At 35.8% G+C, this 23,525-nt stretch overlaps 1 protein-coding gene across 1 annotated transcript in view; it reads left to right on the top strand.

Moving 5' to 3' along the window:
• Positions 1 to 618: 618 nt before the first annotated feature.
• The window catches only part of LOC111501938 (Smad anchor for receptor activation), a 41,860-nt gene continuing 18,953 nt past the window's right edge, over positions 619 to 23,525 (top strand). The window contains exons 1-9 of the mRNA XM_074174111.1: positions 619 to 778; positions 877 to 2,149; positions 4,017 to 4,391; positions 8,390 to 8,943; positions 17,532 to 17,808; positions 17,871 to 18,113; positions 21,439 to 21,717; positions 21,769 to 21,994; positions 22,051 to 22,240. Coding sequence (XP_074030212.1) covers positions 770 to 778; positions 877 to 2,149; positions 4,017 to 4,391; positions 8,390 to 8,943; positions 17,532 to 17,808; positions 17,871 to 18,113; positions 21,439 to 21,717; positions 21,769 to 21,994; positions 22,051 to 22,240 — 3,426 coding nt within the window. The 5' untranslated portion in view covers positions 619 to 769. The remainder of the gene's footprint in view (positions 779 to 876; positions 2,150 to 4,016; positions 4,392 to 8,389; positions 8,944 to 17,531; positions 17,809 to 17,870; positions 18,114 to 21,438; positions 21,718 to 21,768; positions 21,995 to 22,050; positions 22,241 to 23,525) is intronic.

Here is a 23,525-nt window from a genome sequence, read left to right as displayed (position 1 = left end):
TTATACTATTCAGTTTGTACTCCAAATCTTCAAACGAATTGGAATCAGATGTCATTTATAGGAATGCTACACAATGTAGTATATGAGAGAGATATGATATAAAATGTCACTTAAATGGAAAACTCATCCTCAATGGTGGACTTTGAAGTTTCGGAATAAGGTCTTGTCAACTCATCAGCACCTATACTTGAAGTATTAATTTCATTCATAACATTACGACTTTATGTCAAGGATGAGAAAAATCCTTTAATAGCAGCATTATTCATTCTGTCTTTGTAATATATATCTTCTGCATTACGTATTACTCCTCTATAGATTTTTCTGTACTTATTGAAATATGTTTCAAAAGCAAAACTGTTCAAGTATTTGAATATCTTAGTTTCAACAAATACGTTATTCCCAATAATCCCCAATAAAGCTATGAAACTGCTGCTTTCTGAGTACTACATCAATTATTTAAAAAAATACATTGGCCTCCAACTTATAAAATCGCGTAAACGTTTCGAATGGGCTTATAATGAATGTATCAGAGAACTCACAGCTCATTCTGTGAATTTAAGAACTCGACTTATTCGCTTATAAAAAAGTTGACATTAATAATGTCATCTGTCAAAACATTATTCATGTGTAATCAGTCTAATGTCAGAATCAGAATGAAAGAAAAATAATAAAATAAGGAAACTGCGTAAATGAAGTAATTAAAACTCAGTAGCAGTATTAAAATTATTTTTTATAATAAGACGACGAATAAATAAAAATAAATCAATCTATGGTGAAGGTATATCAATATGATTCATTTGTTGTTTTTCCTTATTTGAACTGTTTTCAAACTCTCCATTATCACCTCACAGATTTTTCCTCAATTATTTGTTTTAGATGGATAAGTTTGCAATAGATTTAGATCAGGTACTCAATGATTTTGAATATAGTGAGCTAACAGATCAGTACCATTCCTCAAGAAATCAAGAAGGACATACAAGTACTTCCTCTAATAATAGTAATGGAAAACATTCTATCAACAACGTTTTTCACAGTTTGAATGAATATTTGAATACGAATATCGATGTAGCGGATGTTAGCCAAATAGAAAATACATCTAAAAAATCTACTTGTAATAATTCAATTTCTGAGCCCGATAATGTGAAAAGTATTGATGACAGTAGTGAATCAAGAGTTGGTGGTTCATCAAAAAATGAAGAAATATGTAATTCAGACAGAAATGAAACTATCATCGCATCTTTCATTTTAGATGAAGTAGAAAAGTTGAAAGTTTCATCATGTGAAATAGAAAAGGAAACTGTTGATATTAGTTCTAAAATAGAGAATGACAATTATGACGACCACAAGAAAAAAGCAAATTCTGTAGAAAAAAATAACTCTGAAGATATTGTCCAATTTAGTAATCTAATTGAAGTATCTAATGAGAGTACAGAAGTAAAAGAGTCTCCTGAAAGTAATGTGCAACCTAGTAGTCTTATTGAAATTTTCAATGAGAATGCAATAGATATTGGTGAAACACAAAATGAAAATATAATTATAGCACAGAAAGAAAACAGTGATGTTCATTTTGATGTGGAAAATATTGAGGAATCATCTAGAGTTGGATTCAAAGATGAATTAAATTTAAGTGACAGTGATATAAATACATTACTGGCAGAATTTGAAATTGAACTAGCAGTAACTGAAGGTGATATAAATAATCGTCCAAATACCGAGAATGTTTCTATAATTGATAATTCAGAGATACCTTTAAACAACTTAAAAATTCCACAAGGTGATATAATACATAGTAACAAACCAGAAGTTCTAAAAATGGATCTTGAATTTCCTAAAAATGATGAAGAAATTCACAGCTACCAAAGAAATGTTGAAAGAAATAGCCCAACAACTTTAAATAATGATGAAGAAGTTCTGAAAGATGATCATAAAGATAATCCCATCATGCTAGAAAATCACTCAAAAACTTGCGAGAGAACTTTGGAAAAAAATGAGGATAGTCACGAAGTTCATGAAAAATATCTTGATACTGAAAGTGGTCATTCAATTGAAAATGTTACTGTTTGTGAAAATAAGCTGACCTCTGGAGATGATATGGTAGAATACAAAGATGCCAAAGATTGTAAAAATAATGAATTCTTAGAGAGAGAAAGTAAGTATGTCAAAGCTGTTTTTCAAGTTTCTTGGCCGTGGTCTACAAATTTGTATGTGTCACGTTTCATCTACAACTGCATTAAACATTATCAAAGGTGTTGGAACAACATATTCAAAGCTCTACTTGTCTCACACCATGATTCGGAATTCGGTTTTATTCCATTGGTGGTTGAGGTTGAGTTAATTGGTGTGCATCATGTATTGTTGAGTTCAGGTACCCAGGCTTTATTTATGTTAATTGTCTCTAACTTTCTGTTGAAATTGTCCCTGTTAATTTTTTTGTTTTCCCTAATATAGTCTCTGAAAGTAGCTCTATAGTCTATTAAGCACTTGGGTATTTTTAAATGTGATATGCTCAAGGCAATAGTTTCTCACATGTTTAGAGAACTAGTGGTGATCAACATCAGAGGTTATAAAGACAAATTCACCAATTTACTCAATTGAGAGGCGAATGAGATTTAATCAGAATACGACTGCCAGTCAGATATACATGAGCATAATATTCCAAAATATAGATTAATCAAATCTCAAAAAAATTCTTGGAATTTCAATTTATGTAACTGCTTGCCAGGGATAATCAAATCACTATCTTTCGATCAGTTCAAAGAATGCGCAAAAATATATTCTTGAACACTGTTTTTTCTCCACAGACGAGTTTGTCGTCACAACAAAGCAACTGTGTCATGCACTCAAGTCATCGCTTCTCTGAAATTTTCCGTTCTGTTTGTTATTTATGCCTCGCTTGATTATGTATGTAAAAAAGATTCCTAATGAAAGTAATTGGTGGCCCCTGACCTACAACATTCACAGTTATTTCTGTTAGGACATATAAGAAATCAGATCGTTACTGTTCAGTACGGCCTGCCCTAGTATCGCTGATCTAAATTCTCCCTTCTTTGAAATATTCCTCAACTCCTTGCCGCGTTATTCAAATGAATTCATTTTATCCATATGTAAGCAACGAAATACCATGGGAGCTGATTTCACCCTCCTCAGCGCCCTCTCGCGGCCAGAATATTCGTGGTTGCCCTCATTCATTCCAACGGAATAAAATTAGTGACCAGAAAGCAAGATGCACTGTATAGTAAAAGTATCAGGATAGACTAGAAGAAACCCCCAGTGTACTACGACCCCCCGAAACCACCGCAGCCTTAGATGCAGCGGTAGTACGTTTCAAGGAAAACATCAAAAACGCTCTCTTGGCGCGGCGGCAACCTCTAATTACGAGGAACCACCGAGATCCTATAACGAATTCCCTCCTTCTGAGAAGAACGTATCAAAAGACTCTGTTTCCAGGAGACAGAGCCAGAGCGAATGTGAAAGCCAATGAAGTGAAACGAGCTATCATTGACTTTACAAACAAGAGTTGGCAAGAACATCTCGATAGTTTAAAGTCTGGAGATGGTTATATTTGGCCATTAGTCAAGAATAGAAAGAAAAAGAGACGCTCCTGCACCCTCACATGGAGCAAGAGGAGTCTGTTTCGCAACCGAGGATTAAAGCCACAGCCTTCGCGGACACTATGGAAAGCCAATTCAGGCTGAACATAGACCCTTACGTTGACATCGATAGGGATATAAGAATCAAGGAAGAAGTGGAAGACACATTTCTATTCGACGACGAGGACGTCATCAGACCCATCTCAGACGACGAACTGAACGGGCTGATCCGCGGTATCAAACCCAAAAAGAGCCCAGGTGCTGACTCAATATCAAACAGGATATTGAAAAACCTGTAAGGATAATTTGTAGACCAATGTAAGGATAGTCTGTGGACCACAGCTCACATACCCTGAAAATAGCTGTGGTATAATTACCTGTCACCATGTAAGTTGACATTCTTCTATTAATCCACTTATGTTTCAGATATCAGTGATATAAAAAGTGATGAGAAAACACAAGTGACAAATAAAGAACAAGAATCTCTGCCCGTAGTTATTAAAACTGAAATTGAAACTAACTCCAAGTGTAGCCCGGATAGTGAAGAAACTGAAATCCAAGTTGACAAAAATTCTGGTGATGATGAAGCGGTACATAAGGAATGTGAAAATGAAGAAGCCAAAACTGAATCGGCTAACTTAGCAGAAGGAGATACTGGAATATCTTCTATTGGCAGTCTCAGTGGAGAGAATGATGAAAATGAAGTAAAAAATGGTGAATCGCTCGATTCGTCTTGTAGACCAAAGAATTTATCTTTAATTGGTGCTGATGGGGATCTTCAAAGAGAAATTAATTTGATAGGTATAAGTTTTATCAAAATGATTGGTAATATTTAATTTTGAATTTTCTGCCACCATTCTGGATATTGATTAAAATTTTATTTTTCTGTTTCACATTATATCCTGAACTATTACAGTTTTAGTTTGATCACTAGAAATTTCAATCTAATTACAGTAATTTCACAAACAACACCTAACGATTTGATCTTCACAAACTTTATTTCCAAAAATATCATGACATGTTTCGCTATCACAATAGATTTTTCTTAGTGAATAACGTAGAAAAGCTACTGTGATAGCGAAACAGGTCGTGATATTTTTCAAAATAAAGTTTATGAAGATCAAATTATTAGGTGTAATCTGTGAAATTACTATGGATCTTCATCAAATAACGGCCGAGTCAATCAGCTAATTACAGTAACGGTGTTTGCTCTCTTCAACTTAAAAAGTTTTATAACAAGCAACCAACTGAAGTGAAAGAACTGGAAATAAAGAATTCAAATTGGTCACTGAATTGACCTTATGTCTTTTTTTTCATACTTTATATTATGTACGAGGTCTGTTAAAAAAAATAAGGTGAATATTCAAATTTCTACTAGGGCTAGCTACATTCGATTAGCGATTTTTTGAGTTGGTACGCTCCTCTTGAACATATGTCCACTGTTTCAGCTGTTTAGTAATAGGTGAATCAAATATAAACGAGACTTTTTTTTTGGAATTTATTTTTACTTTTAACGCAAAACAGAATATAGTTCATTTTTCTACATAATCTCCTTATTTGGAAACACATTTTTCCCAGCAGATAGGCAGCTTTCCAATTCCTTCCACGTAGAAAGATGCAGATCGTGTCTGCAGCCAATTGCGCACGTAGGCTTCAACCTCAGCATCACTATGAAATCTTTGGCCCTTCAAAGCTTCCTTGAGAGGTCCAAACACATGAAAGTCACAGGGTGACAGGTCTGGACTGTAAGGAGGGTGTTCCAATGTTTCCACCCCAGTTGCTCCAATTTTTCTCTAGTCAAGGCTGCTGTATGGGGGCGAGCATTGTCATGGAGAATAACCACTTCCCTGATCGATAGGTTTCGTCTTTTGCGACGATATGCAAGTCGGACCTCACTCAAAATGTCGCAGTAGTAAGCCGCATTAATTGTTCTGCGCTCGTGTATAAAATCGAGACACAGCAATCTACGCTGGTCAAAAAAAAAAACGGTAGCCAAAACCTTGCCAGCCGACAAACGTGAATTGGCTTTCACTGGTCCAGTGTTCTCCTCTCCATACTCGCTCGTTTAGACTCTGGAGTGTAGTGGTGCACCCATGTTTCATCACAGGTGATAATGTGAGTGGGAAATTGGTCTTCTTGTTCCTGAAATCGTGCAAGAAGACGCCCGCACACCTGAAGATGATGCAATTTCTGGTCAGCTGTGAGAAGGCGAGGAACCCACCTGGCGCACACCTTACGGTACCCTAGCTCCTCTGTGAGATAGGAGTAAGTGCTCCCATAACTTATCCCGACCTCACTTGCAATTTCAGAAGTGGTACGACGTCTGTCATCTTCAATAAGCCGTCGAACACTGCTGTTCGCTGTAATGTTGGTGTGAGGTCTGCGGTCATGGCTCTCATTTTCAACACGATCACGACCCCCCACGAAATGTTTATGCCATACAAACATTCTGGCTCGCGACAGTGTCTCTTCCCCGAACTGGCCAGTCAATCTCTTCAACATTTCGGCCGGTTTTACGCCTTCTACGGCGAGAAACTTGATTACAACACGTTGCGCAATTGAAGGATGTATATACCTCTTGCTTCGACATCGTCGGAGGCGAGCCCACGTGCTTCCCCTACTCCTGACAAACAGTGGAAACGTTCTCCCTCCACTATTGTGCCTGAAGGTCGAAAACTCTCATTTATATTTGATTCACCTACGTATGTTTACTTTGTTGGTGAAAGGCATAAAAGTGTTTACGTATTCGGCGATTTTCAGCTATCGGAAAAAAAAGGATCATAGAATTTGAATCAAATTTTGTGTAAAAATGGAACTGAAACACTTGAAGTGTTGACAGTGGCATACGGTGATTGTACTCTGAGCCAGAAAAATGTTTACGAGTGTACAAGCTTTTCAGAGAGTGTCGAGAAGGTGTCAATGATGTCACTCGCCCTGGACGCCCCAGCACATCAACCACCGATGAAAATGTTGAGCAAGTGAAGAAAATTGTTATAGAGAATCATCGAGAAGCTATTAGAGAAGCTGCTGAGGATGTCGGCATATCGGTTTGTTCATGCCATGCAATTTTTTCTGAAACTTTAGGCATAAAGCATGTGGCAGTAAAGTTCTTGCCAAAGTTGATGAATGTTGACTAGAAAAACCGTCGCATGAACAACGCTGAGGAATTGTAGATTGATGTCAACGGCGATCCAAAATTGCGTAAACTGGTGACGAATCATGACATCAAAACCAAAGTCTAATCATCCCAATAGAAGAACCCAGGAGAGCCAAGTTCGATCAAATGTCAAGGTTTTGCTCACTGTTTTCTCCGATTACCGTGCCACATGGTCGTATGGTCAATAAGGAATATTATCTTGACGTTATGTGTCGCTTGCGAGAAGCAATGAAAAGAAAACTTGCGGTATTGTGGAATAACAATACATGGCTTTTGCATCACGATACTTTTTTCTCCAGGACAAAACACAAGCACTATAGGAAAATCCCTAAGGCGCTCTAAGAGCGGTGCCTGTGCAAAAGTAGCGATTCACATTGGATTTGAATCGCTGGAGATTAAATCAATTTGAGAAAGCGTTCTCAGGAAAGCGTTCCACATAAACGCAGTTCTCCAAATTCGAGGTGTACGAGTTGAACCTCAAAACGATGAGCAGCCACATTCCGTCGCGTATTTCTGATATGTACCGCTCTTGGTGGAATCAAATGTGCTCACTTGTCATTCCTTGTTTGTAATTTTTTGACCAGAAGGAACACCGTAATCATGCCTTGGCACCGTATCTGGTATCTGTAGAGTAGGGAGGGTGAGTGTAGACTCACAGCACTTAGTCCACATGTGACCCATTGTACATCCTCCCGAGGAGTTGTCCTCCTGGGTCATCGTCCATCGTCCTTCCCAGGAAGGTAAACAGGTCACTAGGAGAAATTTCCTTTATATTGGCAGGTGTAGGCCAAGACTCGCCGAATACACTCTCTTTGGCAACCTTTAGGTGTCTCACGCGGGCCTCCGCGAAGGTTTTGGAAGGTGTAGCGCGGCTTCTTCAACCTTCTTAGGGTTCCCTCCGTGGAGGTGCACAAGTGAGGGAGCTTTCCTACAGGGGTAGCCGGTTCCTTGCCTTTATTCAAGGGGGAGCTCTTGCCGCCCGCCGCAGGAAGTGCCCTTGCTGTTGGAGGTGATCTGCTATGTCCAGTCTCATTCCAAGCGGTAGATTGGGGTGGTCATGTCTTTCATCCCCAGCGACCGCCTTAGATTGTTCGTGACCGCATATCACCCTGTGGCCGTTCAGCTGTTGGCACGATTCCTTATACCTTGGCTTGGGTAGGCTGGTTCACGCTGGCATGTTCCAATATGGGTAGGCTGGTCCATATTGGCTTCCCGGACAGGGCCTCTAGTTCCCTGGCCGTTCCCAGTACCTGGCCGGGGACGCGCCCGATAGATAGCCCAACCCACGGGGCCTTGACACCGTATTCACCAGATTTGGCTCCCTGCTACCTTTTCTGTTTTCAAGATTGAAGAGACCCATGAAAGTACGGCGTTTTGCGATTTAATCGCTGAAAGAGCTCAAGGACATACCAAAAAGTGCAAATCAAAACTGCTTCCAGGATTCGAAAAAACACTGGCAGAAGTTTATTATATCTGAGGGGGACTACTTTCAAGGGTACAAAATATAAATTGATGAATAAATAAATATTTTTTAAGAAAACTGAAATTACACCTTATTTTTTTTAACAAACTTCGTATAAATGGTACACCTCGAGTGGTGATACACAAAATGTATGCTAATAATTTTTATCATGATTCTTAGGAGGACCTGGTTCCACTCCTTATAACAATGTCTACGTTAATGAAGAAATACAGAAAATCTCTATGGTCGATAGCGACACAGATTGCTCAACGTCTGCATCAAATACGTTTTCTGATGCTAGCAGTATTGCCTCTACTGCATCCACAGAAGAAATGAAAGACGATAATCAAATGGTTGAAAACGTTATTTCTACAACTATAGACAATTCTGTCACATCTATCGAAAGTCCACAAGTTAATAGTAGTGACACTGGTGAAAACTCTACTCCGGGACCTATTTCCACTGAGGAAACTGTTGATGCAAATAAAACAGAAAATGAAACAGGGGAAAACTCCGAATTTCCCACTGAAAGTACTGAAAATTGTGATTTGATGGATACTCAACCACCGGAGCCCACTCCAGAAGTTAATTTAAGTGGTCTGTGTGGTGAGAGACAATGGTTGGGAAAAGAAGCACCGCTTTGGATACCCGACTCGGATACTACCAGTTGCTTGCATTGTGACATGAAATTTACTGTTTTGAAAAGGAGGCATCATTGTAGAGCGTGTGGCCTGGTAATTATATTTGTTTAACTATTTCAGAGTGAAAGTAAATCTTCGTTTGAATATCTTGGATACAGTTTCTTAGGGAATGTTAGATGTTTCCACTAGTATCTACAAAAATGGTTGGTTTGAAAGCTATGAAAAGAAAAATAATGAAATATTGAAAATATTAACAATGCCCAAATGTTCAAATAAGTTTAGAAAAAGAAATTGTCAAAAAACAAGTGGAACTATGAAAATTATATATAAAAGTCAAAAAATATTTTTTCAAGAAAACAAAGTACTGTCACCTTAAAGGGTAACGAATTAATAAATGGGTGGAAACAATGAGTAAAATGTTTGACGGTAGTTGACAATTTTTCTTGGTGCATTTCATTAGTTCGGACTTCCATTGTCTAATATGATATAAATTGATTTTAAGTATCCACAGTCGTCTTTAACTGGAGTTATTCCTCCGAGATCTGACTATAGGTCATTCGAGTGCTTTCACCTATCCCCTCTTCCCTCTCTCCGCTTCATCGGTTATTGCGGAAGCTGAAAGTTTGTCGGGAGTTGGTCGTGCTCCACTTGTTGCGTATCTCTACGCTAACTTGGCTAAATGCGATATTAGACAACATATATACGGCTTCTTTGAATTTTCTCCTAAACCAGTGTTCTTCTTTGTGGATGATTTCAGCTTGAGCCCACTTGATGTTATGTTGATGGGTCCAAACGTGCTCTGATATTCCTGATTTGCTGGTTTTTCCTCGCTGTGTGTGTTTCTTGTGCTCGGCAATGCGAACTTTCAATGGCATCTTAGTTTCACCGATGTATGATTCTCCACACTCGCAGGGTATCCGGTAAATGCAATTCTTGGAATTGCAGTCTGCGTTTGGTGGCCTGCTTTTGTGAGGCTGCTACAGATAGTGTTCCTAGATCTGGAGCAGGTTCTGATGTTATACCTGGGCCCAATCCTTCTCATCCTTTCCGATAATCCTCTGATGTAGGGAAGTACAAGTACTGGTAGTGGCGGCTTCTCTTTTTTGTGGAGCTCTTGCTGTCTTCTAGCTGAAACCTGTTCCACCATCACTTTGGATAAACCATTCCATTGAAGTTCATTTTTGATGATGCCTAGTTCCTTTTCGATACCATCTTTTATATTACAGAGCCCGAAAGCACGGTCTAGTAGAGTCTTGATGATTCCTCTGTTAGTCGATTGATGGTGGTTGTATTCCTGGTTCAGATACTGTCCTGTGTGAGTGGGTTTTTGGATACACAGATGTTTTCCATTTCATGTCCGTCGTCTTCACCAATACGTCTAAGAATGGTAATTCATTGTGGACTTCCTTTTCCATTGTGAAATAGATGAAAGGACTTACGTTGTTGATGTGTAACTGATGAAGCGGATAGAGGGAAGAGGGGATAGGTGAAAGCACTCTGATGACCTATAAATAGTCAGATCTCGGAGGAATAAGTCCAGTTATCACCCAAAGATGATTGTGGATACTAACAATCGAAACGTCGTGAAGTAACTTGGTTTGGAATCTTTTACTTTTTATTTCTTGTTAATCTTTTTTTTTTTTTCATCTCTTGTTAATAGTTACATTTTTTAATTTTTTGGTTATTGTTTGTATTTTATTTCTAAATTGAAGGGGTTATATTTTATTTCATTGTAATTTCAGTTTTTTTGCTTAATATAATTGCTATTTTTTCAGCTAATCTCTTTTTTAAAGTTTTACAGATTCTTTTCAGTATTTCAAATCAATTTATATATTTATATGAAATGCAATAAGTAAAATGTCAATAATATGAAAAACCATTTTTGAAAAATTGAAGAGAAATTATGAAAAATTTTAAAACGAATTAGGGAAATATTTCAAATCAAGCTACTTCACATTTTGATTGTGTATACTAACCATCAAAACATGCGCAGTACTTTGGTTTGAAATATTTTTCTACTTTTTTTTCATTAATTTTTTGACATTTTTTATGTTGTTTGAACCAGTGTTATAACAGAGCTATCCAGTGGAGACGAAGGTGGTTGGCTTCCACATAATATAAACTATTCAATCAGTCAGTGAATTGTGGTATTTATAAATTTTGCCCATGTATGAAATATACTAACTTCTTTGAAATGACTAATGTTTTGGCTAGCAATTCCTGTCCGTTCTCCAAACCTAAAATGTGCTTTGGTTGGAAATTTGTATGTTTACAATGTCAAGAAACTGACTAATTAGACTCAACAAAATTTTTTCAGCTCTGCACAATAGAATAGCATGCCCCTCTATAAACAAAAGTCGCTTAAAAGTCTATTGATTAATTATCTTTATTATTGCTGAGCTATTATTCACTATGTAACTGTCACTTTGTATATTTATGTTATTTCTATCACGAAAAAAAGTGTTCGTCAGTTGACAATTTGAATGGTTTGTACGAGGTCTGTTCGAAAAATAAGGTGAATGTTCGATTAGCGATTTTTTTTATGTTGGTGCACTCGTCTCGAACATATGTTCACAGTTTCAGCTGTTTAACATGTTTATTTTGTTGGTGATAGGCATAAAAGTTGGAAGTGTTTTGCATGTTCGCAGATTCTCTGCTGTCAAAAAAAAAATATCAAAGGACGTGCATCAAATTTTGTGTAAAAAATGGAATTAGGTGCTCAAAAACACTTGAAATGTTGAGAAATTGAGAAAAAATTGTTATGTTATCAGTTGGCATGCAATTTCTTTGAAAATTTTTGGCATGAAACTTGTGACAGCACTTTCCAAAATTGCTGACTTTGGAACAAAAAACCGTCGCATTAGCAATGCTCAGGAATTGTTGAATGACGTCAACGGCGATCCAGATTTGCATAAAAGGTTTATAACTGGTGAAGAATCACAGATATATGGTTATGACATAGAAACCAAAGTCCTATCGTCCTAATGGAAAAGCCCAGGAGAACCAAGACCATAAAAGCACGCCAAGTTCGATCAAATGTCATGGTTCCGTTAACCAGCTGGCGCACCCCTACAAACGACAACCCTCAGAAGTCGAAATTTGTGCGAGCTAAGGACTAACGAGGTCTTACCTTTCAACGTGTGATTCCGGACACTGGTTGGACGATAGTGAGTAAAAATCGATCGTTCAGCCTGCGGCTCGAACCACCGACTAACACGGGGGTTGATTGAGCGAGTGAACAAAGCACAAGAGTCATCAAGAGTTCTTGCCGCTTGATCGGTGAATGAGGAGTATTATCAATACCTTAATCATGCCTCAGCCACTGCATTCAAATAAATGGACGGCGTTTTGCGACGATTGAGGAGATGAATACAGAATAGCCGAGAGAGCTCAAAGACACATCGAAAAGTGTTTACTAGAACTGCTTCAAATTAAGGAACAAAATAGAAATTGATGAATAAATGAATTATTTTTGAAAAAAATGAAAATTCGTCTTATTTTTTCAACAGACCTGGTACTTGTCAATTTCATGTTAATAAAAGTTCCAAAACAGTGTTATAACTTGTTTGTGATATTGGAAAAGTTGCAACATTCTTATACGTTTAAATTTCATACCCTCTGTAATATTTCTTTTTTTTTTTTAATTTTTTTGGTATTTTAACTAGCACATCTGAACAGTCTTGGTATTTTTTTTTCAAGTTTCTATCATTTTTCACCTTATAAACCCGAACTTCTAATGGTGTCTGAAAGTCAATCCATTTGATCTGATGAAAGTCAAGGCCGTAACCAGAAAACAATTTCGGGGGGGTTTGGTTTGGTGGAACAGTAGAAAAACATGAAATATAAAAATAACAAAAGAAAGAAAACTGTATTACATGATCATATACTTATTAGAAAATCATTACAGAAATATTAACATCTTTTTACAAAATCAAATTTATTTTTTTAGCATTCTTTGCAGCAAACAAATCAATTACCTCCTCGCCAAACCGTTCAGTCGTTCCTGGCTTGTGGAGTTTCTTAAATAAGTTTTGAGACGTTTCAAAGAAGAGAAAGTCCTTTCAGGGGTACATGTGGAAACAGGTAGTGTCGCCAAGATCTTTGTACGCACATTGCTGTGAGGTTTTTCCATTGTGCTTTGGGGAAGTTTTTTCAATATTCTCTTTCAAGCACTTGGTTCGTTTTGCCAAGGACTTGATAAAATTTCTAACGAATATCATAATTCCAATAGTATCTGTAGAGTAGGGAGGGTGAGTGTAGCCCCACAGCACATAGGCCACATGTGACCCATTGTACATCGTCCCGAAGAGTTGTCCTCCTAGGTCATCGTCCATCCTGTCCTTTCCAGAAAGGTGGACAGATCACTGGGATACATCTCTTTTATATCAGCAGGTGTAGGCCAAGACTCGCCGAACACACACTCTCTTATTGACGATAACTCCGGGCACTCGCATAGGACATGCCTGACAGTCTCATCTTCCTGTTCACACATCCTGCATAGAGGTGTGTCCACTAGCCCCATATTAAGGAGGTGTTTCCTTAGTTGACAGTGGCCAGTCAGAAATCCTAATGTTGAGCGTAGATTTTTCCTGGTCATCGCTAGATAATTATTCGGCGCCAGCTTCACAGGGACGCCCAGGGTGATCCTGGCAAGAGTGCATCCTTTGATTTCATCCCACCTCTTTAGGGATTGAGCATGGGTGTGACGTTTGGGTGGTTCCCCAATTGTTGAAGTCATCCTAAAATTCTTAGTCCAGCAGCTTCCTTGGCTAAAGAGTTGGCAATGCGATTACCTTTACTCCTGTCAAGCCCTTTAATCCACCTCAGGATAATGTTATTATCTACCGAGGCTTTCGCTAAATCTTGGTGGCACTCTAGTACTAGCTCTGAGGTAACACGTTGTCTGTTCAAGGCTGATAGGGCGTGCCTGCTATCGGTCAGTAGCCAAGCGGTTCGGAGTGGGTGCTTTGTTCACTGACTCGAATTGACTGCCGTGTTGGTCGGTGGTTCAAGCCCTAGTCTGAACGATCGATCTTCACTTGCTATCGCCCAACCCGTGTTAGGAATTACACGTTAAAAGGTTAATCCTTAGCTCGCACAAGTTTCGACTTCTGAGGGTTGTCGTTCGTAGGGGTGCGACAGCTAGTTAACGGAAAAACAGATTTTAAACAGTGCAGATTGTTATGTTTTTGCCAGAAATTCCTTTCCTGGTTACTTTTTTGTGGCAATTGAGATACCAGCCAGTTCTGTTTGAAAACCATGCTGGTATTTTGTCCCATTCCTTAGGCTCAGTGATTTGGAGTACACTCCACATCCTGAGCCTTCTTTGGTTTTTAAGCCATCTGTATATATGCGTATTGCATTTGTAGCATCTGACTCTGTGTTCTGTTTATTTGTATTTTGTAGGGTTTATTAAACACAAACCTGGGTTCAATTGCATCATTGGTTGCTTGAAGCAGAGGTTGCGCAGTGAGCGCTTCTTGCTCAGCCTCAATTGACCCATTCCCACTTCCAAGTTTACACCAGCCGTGGACAATCGTAACATGGCCATTAACGCAACCTCCTTAACGTACAGGTCCAGAGGGGTCAGACCCGTGATTACTTCCATTGCCGCGGTTGGTGTTGTTCTCATGGCTCCTATGATGTTTAAACAAGCCAATCGCTGTATTTGATATAATTTTTGGATGGCCTTTGCTTGTAGAACTTTCGGTACCCATGCAATGGCTCCGTACATTAACATAGGTCTTATTATTGCAGTGTATTTCCAGGTGAAAGACCCCATGAGCGTCCCACTGTCCTCCGACATTGCTCATAAGCCACATATGCTCTTTTTGCTCTACTCTGTAGTGAGAGTTCCATGTTAGCTTTCTGTCGAGGATAATACCAAGGTATTTCACCTCTTCAGAGAAGTTCAGTTTGGGTTTGAAGATTTCAGGTTTTAAGCCCAATAAACTTCTTTTCCTGGTGAAAAGGACCATCTCAGTCTTCTTGGGATGGATCGACAGTTAGTGTTCCTTACACCATGTTTCCATCAATTTGAGCCCATCCTGCGCTAGTACTTGTCAATTTCATGTGAATAAAAGTTCCACAACAGTGTTAAAACTTGTTTGTGATATTGGAAAAGTTGCAGCATTCTTATACTTTTAAATTTCATACCCTCTGTAATATTTCCTTTCAATAATATTTTTGGTATTGTGTATTTCTTTTTTTAACCAGCACGTCATAGTCATAGATCTTTATTTGCTCCAGTTACATATAATGTACATATATACAAACTCCGAGGAGTGTGGAACATGTCAGTAGTAAATAACAAATCAAAGTTTTACATTCATAATCAATATTATCTCACGAGTAGTTTTAAGACACAAAAAAAACAATATATACAAAAATCAGGCATATGTAAATAACATTCATATAGTTAGCATACTATCATTTAAGAATTCCTGCAAGCTATAATAAGGTTTTTCTACGAGATAGCTCTCCAAACGACATTTCATTGTTGAAATTGGAAGATTTCTTAGAGTGAGTGGAAATTCATTGTAAATGTTTATAACGCTATATTTGACATTTCTCTGTATGTATGTATAGTTGCATTTCTCATTTCTAAGATCATTCTTTGTTGTGGTGTTGTATAAGTGATCCTTTTCACAGTTAATGAAAAGTTCTGATTTGTTTTCTGTTACAAATACTACTGCTTCATATATATAGAGATTTATCAAAGTTGAAATTTTGCTCCTAATAAAAGCTTCTCTGCAGCTATCGTTTTTTTTCATCTTATAGATATACCTAATACATTTTTTTTGTAGTATGAGTATCCTAGAGATACCAACAGAGTTTCCCCAGAATATTATTCCATATTTTATTCTAGATTGAATATAAGCATGGTATGCAGAGAGGGCAGCTTCAGTTGAGACATGTTCCGACAGTATTCTCAATGCATAGCAATATTTTGCAATATTTTTTGATAAGTAGTCTATGTGATTTTTCCAGTCCAGTCTCCTATCTATTAAGAGTCCCAAAAATTTTACCTGATTGAATATGTTTATATTTTGATTATTATATTCAAAGGTATTCAACTCTGGCGAGGATCTATTTGCGAAATGGATTATTTGAGTTTTGTCAATATTAAGTAGTAAGTCATTTGCTGTGAGGAAATTGTTCAATTCATCTAGCACATTTGTTATCTTTATGACCAACTGAGAGTTCTTTTCTTTTACGATGACCGATATATCATCAGCATATAATACAATATCTTCATTAACTACATTTGGTATTTCATTTGTGTACAATATATATAATAATGGACCTAGGATGGATCCCTATGGCACATCTTTTTTTATCACAATTGATTCTGATTTAATTATCCCCGAGATGTCATTTTCAATCAAATGTTGGGTTCTCTTTGTCAAATAGGATTTGGTTAAGTCCAAAGATGTGCCTTTGATTCCATATTTATCAAGTTTGTTACATAAAATTTCATGGCTGACACTGTCAAATGCTTTTGACAGGTCAATACACAAAGTTACAGTACAATCATCTTTGTTCAAATGGTGTAAAATTTTTTCTATGGCTTGATATATTGCTTGTACGGTTGATTTACCTTTACGGAATCCATTTTGTTCTTTTGCTAACAACACAATATCATCTAAAAACTTGAGTAAACGTTTATTCATGAGCTTTTCAAAAATTTTACTGGGATTTGGCAATAATGATATGGGTCTGTAGTTACTTTCTTCATCTCTGTTTCCTTTTTTAAATATAGCTTTAATAAATGCCACTTTCAGTACTTGTGGGAATATTGCTTGTGAGAAACATAAATTTATAATATAAGTCAAAGGATAGGCTATGATCTCTGCTGTTTCTTTCAATAGACACATAGGAATCTGATCTTCACCGACAGATTTTTTATTTTTTAGTTGTCTAATACATTCTATTATTTCAAGCGGAGTGGTAGGTTCAAAGAAAAAAGCATCTTCACATTCTTCTATTTTTGTATAATCTGGGCTATCTGGTTTATTTAGGTCTGGGCAAGCTTCACTAAAATACTTATTGATTTGATTTACTATGGTTTGTGAATCTTTATATTTTTTTGAAAAACTTTCTAGGATATTGTTTTTGTGGTAGTTGGGTTTTGTTATTTTTTTGATTAATGACCATGTAGCTTTGGTTTTATTTTCGGCTTTCATTATATATTCTGAACAGCCTTGTTATTATTTTCAAAATTTCACTTATTTTTCTCTTTGTAAACCGGAACTTCTAACGGTCGCTGAAAGTCAATCTATTTGATCTGATGAAAGTGATGTTACTCAACACCAAAACTGAAGAATACTCCATCCAAATTGGAATCATTAGAAGATAATCTAAACCATGATTGATAAAAGTAATTAGACCATGGTGTTGGAAAAGGTAATTTCCGTCATGTTCATTCATTGACAACTACAGAATCGATTACGGTGGCGTACCTTCCACTCTGTCCTTTGGTATCTGTTATAGAATATTCCATATTTCAGAATAGGTGTCAATTCACTAACAGTTTTTTACTTTAGCTGTTTAGTTAGCACACTTTAGTAATTGTGTCATCATCTAATATTGTTGCGATATAGAAATAGTAGAGACCAACATGAAATATAAATATATTCCAAACTGTTCAGCTTTCAAGACATATTCTCAATTATTTCAAGGTTCTTTGTTCGAAATGCTGTTACCTTCGGTTCAAATTGGAGTATCTGGATGCTGAAGCTAGAGTTTGCAACAAATGTCATAATATACTGAATACAGATACAAATACTAGTTCAAGCTCGGACGTCTCTCCCGAATCTGGAAATTCTCCCCATCATCGCCCCAATCCAAATAACCCACTGGAGTATTGTTCCACAATATCTCCACTGGAGCAAGTTGGAAGCAGTAGTACCAATCCACCAGCCATAATGGTTCCTGTGGGCGTACTGAAACGAAAAGGTTGGTAACAAGTTTAGAAAAATTTTTCACGAATTCCTGTACATTTGATTTGTTTTTACAAGGTTCAAATAAGGCGAAATCAAACAAAAGCGTCATGTTTTGTGATGGTATTCGCCCTGGAAGTGATCTGACGAATCTGGACAATGATTTCAATTATAATAACACAAAAACAAAGAAACTGGAGAAAAATAATTCATCTATTGGAAAAGTCAACATAAATTTGCCCATCATTGATTCAGAAACAAACACATTTATCCCTAAGAGTGAAAACAGCTTACCACCTCTTGTGACAAGATGTAAAACAGGTTAGTAATAGTATGTTTTAATTTAAAAGGAATTTACCTCAATATACATATAGAAAATTATTTAGAAAAGAACCTAATTTCCTAATTGGAGGTATTATGTGGGCTAAAAAATTCGTAGGCTAACACACAGATGACGTTACTAGTATTTAATCCCAATGATTTTCAGTTAACCCTAAACAGCTGTCGGACAGCTGTCGGACTATTAGTTCATGGGATAGAACATTTTTAGTGAAGCAATATTTGTTAGTTTGAAGAATGGGTACAAAGGAATTTTGTGTGTTGATAAAGTATTGCTATTTGGGGAAAAAATAACTTCGGGGGAAGTATCCAAACTGAATGATTCACATTTTACAAAGTTGAAAATACCTAATTCTTTTGTCTTGTGAACATAAAGTAAATTTAGAAATTTTGGAGATTGATTATAAAAATTTCAAATAATAAAGGTCTGAATTCAAAGGCCTGTGAAACTCCGGAAATAATAAAATAGTGAGATTTGTATAATTCATGTACTACTTTCTGACTTAAAAAGTGATAGAACATTTGTAAAAACTGTAATTGGTCAAATAAACGATATATTTGAACCAAAAGCTTTATGAAAATCTAAATAAACATCTAGTTGACTTACTGGAAAAAAGCCATCCTGAAACAGCTACTTTCATATAATCATTAAATTACACAATTATTTGAAACAAATACTTTCATATGAACACTGAATTATACAAAAATTACCTTTCTCTACTCTGTGTCTAAAAGTTACTTCTATGCATGATCTACACATCTATGTATAGTGTTATTTCTTCTAAAATTGATTACTTCCATCCTTTCTTTGGAAGATTCCCATATTTTTTTGTATTGAGATGAAGTAGTAGAAGGCCAAAAACTTTCTTTCCCAAAAAAATAATCACTCCTAAAAATATAACCCTTTCAATTTAATGAATATTTATTGAGATATGGAGCTACAAAAACACATGACATTAAAACGGATTAAACTTTTGACACAACCAATAACAATAATAATATAATATATTAGAGGGTATGCTTTACATTGTTCTGCAACATAAAATGCAACAACGTCAGACAGATTGTACAAACATTAAAAAGAAAAACTATCAGTATACAGTAGGAATAAAAACATCTTAATATAAAATGAAGTTAACTGTAATTCGGATATTCCTGAATTGAATATGGTTCCAAGTTTATAAGGAAATCTTTCACATATTTTTCAAATTGTTTAAAGCTCTCACAGAATTTGATATTTTGTGGTAATTTATTAAAAAACTTGATTGATGCATATGACGGATGCTTTTCTGTTAGTGTTAGTCTAAGAATAGGGAAACATATATTTGCATTCCGCAAAGGGTAAGTATGATTTGATCCTGCTTCCAAGAACTTATATTTCTGTTTGAATAAATACAATATACACTCATAAATGTATAATGCATGTATTGTCATTATATGTTATCCTTGAATTTGCTCCGACAAGATTGGCGGTACAAATAATCCTTATACAGTAGCAGATTTGATTCAATTTTTTTCCTAAATTTATAATGTGGGTATGCCAGAGAAGATGCTCATTGATGTGTATACCTAAAAATTTGGGATGATTTAGTAATTGAATTTCGATAGTTGCAGCTAGGAACCAGTAAAGTTGTGTCATCGGCATAATTAGTCATAAGTTTTTCCAATAAATATGTGTGATTAAGGCAGTCATATGCTTTAGAAAGGTCTAAGAATATTCCAAGAAGTATTTCGTTATTTTCAAATGAAATGACTCAATAATGTTTTCAGTAAACTGTATGATTGCTGTGTCAATTGATCTTCCTTTAATATATCCGTGTTGAGTTGGGTTTAAGAGATTACAATGTTTCATGAAGTTAATTAATCTGTCACACATCGCCATTTCAAAAAGTTTAGAAAACGATGGCAAGACACTTATAGGCCTATAATTTTCAAACAATTCACAATACCCTTTTTTATATTGGAAACTTTCCATATTTAAATGAGTTATTCATTATGTAGCAAATTATTTTGGAAATATTATCTATAAATATTTTTTTCAGACCTATTGGTATTTCGTCATCTCCACATGTGTGTTTGTTTTTTATTTTCCGTCCCAGATTCTTAATTTCTTCTTCAGTGACTGGCCCAAATAAGTTAACATTCTGAAATTATTATTCTCGTCTCCTTCAATCGGGCAAATTTCCTTTATGGATTGTATAGTTTTTTTGCACAGTAATGAATGCCATATCAATTGCTTATTACTTGTGGAATATCTTCGAATGTTGATCATTCATAATGAATAAATTATTGTACTATGTGCTCCACCATATGCACCAGTATTAGAATACGTTCACTGAACTTTGTTTCGTTGCCGAGAAGTATATTTTTTAAAGAGCAAAAAATAGCGCTATCAACTTTTGTTTATATAATGACAACTGCTTTTTCTGATATTAAAATTGAAGATGGTGATTTGTTGGTACGTTAAATAGATCTGAAATTTCAAATTGTTTGCTGAAAGGTGAGACCTTTATTTGAATTGAAGAGGTTATATTTTTTAGGAGTGATTAGTTTTTGGGAAAGAAAGTTTTTGGCTTTCTACTACTCCATCTTGATACAAAAAAGAAGGATGAGGGAGTCTTCCAAAGAAAGGAAGGAAGTAACTCTATACATGGATGTGTAATCATGCAAAGAAGTAACTTTCAGACACAAACTGAAAGAAAGTCCTCCTGAAACAGCTACTTTCATATAAACATTCAATTATACGAAAGAAAAAATTCTTTCGAAACAAATACTTCTATATGAACACTGAATTATACAGAAGATACTTTTCTCTACTCAGTTCGTATTTCAAACATTCATTGTGTTAAATGAATGGTAACAAAAATTGCACTTACATAGAACACTGCCATCCTCACTGGTATACACCGATGTTTCGCCTTAAGACACTTGCCCTAAGGCTCTTCAGTACCAAATTGGATAACATTATAGAAAATACACACACTTCAGTCATGAATTACGATTTTTTATATAAAAGTAGATGTTTCAGGAGGACTTTCTTCCAGTTTGTGTCTGAAAGTTACTTCTTTGCATGATCTACACATCCATGTATAGAGTTACTTCCTTTCTTTCTTTGGAAGACTCCCTCATCCTTCTTTTTTTTGTATCAAGATGGAGTAGTAGAAAGCCAAAAACTTTCTTTCCCAAAAAAGTGAGACCTTTACTTTCACAAGTTTCGAATTCTGAAAGTTGATTGACAAACAAAAACGTTTTCACCCATTCCGTTATGCATTATTATTATCATACAAAATACCTATATTTTTTGCAGACATCACTTATACAGACTGTTCTAACAATTCTGCAACGGTTGATATGCTGAAACAAGGTCAACATACATTCGCAGTCCATCTCAGTTTATATGTACATGCTAAAATAATTGATATGAGCTGCTGCATTAATAAAATGGCCTGGTGTTTTTGTACCGAAGGAATGATAAATGTTGGACAAGATGAAATTGTAATATTATTAGAATACATAGACGAAGAATCATTTGTACCCAAAGATATTTTTTATCATATCAATAATATTTACACTGATGCAGTTAAAGGTTAGTATGGTCATTTGTGTTGTCGCATTTCACAAATTTACATTGTTTCAGGCAGTTCTGTGAAGGAATTGGGATTATCATTACACAATTCTACAAATTTTTTAGATTCTAAAAATCATGCAGGATTCGTCTATATCCGTCCAACTTTTCAATGTGTGGAAAACATCATAAAACCCAAAGATCCGTACTTGATAGGTATTTTAATTCATCGATGGGAAACACCTTGGGCAAAGTTGTTTCCTTTAAGGTTAATTCTCAGATTGGGAGCAGAATATAGGTGAAAATAATGGCAACCAGTCGTTTAATGAATTTATTGCAATAATTTCATTACAGATACTATCCAAGCCCCATCATATCCACGAGACACAGGGACAGTGTTTTTGTGGAAATAGGACACACTATCATCAATTTGCTAGCTGATTTTAGAAATTTTTCTTATACTCTTCCTCAGATCAGAGGGTTAACTATCCATATGGAAGACAAAAATACCACTGTGACCATCCCAGTCAATCGCTATGATCAGGTATGAAAATTACAAATGCATTTTCCCGGATACATTTTCCCCATAAATATTAAACTGATTCGGCTTTTAAATGTCTGGATAGGAACGGTCAAAAGGTGTTTTCTAGGTCTTGCATATAAAGACTTACTCATTCGTCACAATTCTTTTGATAAGAGATGAAATATGTTTAAAGAACCAGCTAGGCTGGTCAAGGGAAAAATTTGTTTTTCCTTGGTAAAAATGTTACTGACCGGATTTGAAGAATATTACGGAAACACAACGTGAAACCAATTATTAGGGCAACAAAAACTATCAGACAAAGCCCATAGTCAGCTAAGGACCCTAGATAACCTTTACGGGTCGGTCTACATTTGAACCACAAAAAAAAGTGTTGGTACCGCCCGAGAATACCTACCACAGAGAAGCGACATTAATGTGGGATCCTTTGATGCTTGGTGTCCCAACTCCGAACCGAGGATTTTGAGTGATAAACAAGCTGGTTCACTGAGAAAAATGACCTCTCAGCGATATACACTAATAAAAATACATACCTACTCTCATATTCTAGTATAGTACGTGGGCACACTGTGAAATATAAAATTATAGTGTGAAGGGAATCTTACTCCATTAAATTTTTATATTGCTAATTGAACAACTTTCGCAGTAATAATAGAGAATATTCAACTATGTTGCAATTTATTATTATTTATGATGAATTGGCTTTTAAGAAATGAATTAAATTACTTTATTTTGTAAATCCAATTCATTAGATAGAAAATTAAAATAAAGTTACGATAATTGAATAATGCTTATATTATATAATTATTTTATATCCTCTGAAATAAATAAGTCCACTAAGGATGAAATGAATAGAAGTGACTTTTGTTATTTTATGTAATCTTAACTTAAACTTTGATTAACAACATCAATACAATCTGAGGGTTCTAATTAAGTGAGGTTCCGAATGAAAAAATAATGAAACAAGATATTTTACCAAAACCTCTTAATTTTAAAATGTGACAAAATCTTAAGTTTCCTTTTTACAGTTTCACCTTTGATATTTTTGATATCTCTATTAGTATATTTGATACTATAAAAAATTTTCATTCTTATGAATAGCTTAATTATGTACATTTTTGTAAAATTTTCACAAGGATGCAGAAAATCTACATCCTTCATTAGGTTGAATAATTGCATTTGCATATGTATTGAAATTTTTTTTTTCTGTTTTAACAGATTTCATTTCACAATATAAAAAGTATACAAACTTTGAACAATAAATAATGAAATTTGGAACAATCATGAA

The sequence above is a fragment of the Leptinotarsa decemlineata genome, unplaced genomic scaffold (assembly GCF_025532065.1).
Source record: "Leptinotarsa decemlineata unplaced genomic scaffold, Ldec_3_MD MMD2_tig00000505_RagTag_RagTag, whole genome shotgun sequence".
NCBI lineage: Eukaryota > Metazoa > Arthropoda > Insecta > Coleoptera > Chrysomelidae > Leptinotarsa > Leptinotarsa decemlineata.
The sequence above is the reverse complement of the archived record's forward strand: the minus strand, read 5'-3'. Positions and strand labels throughout refer to the sequence as shown.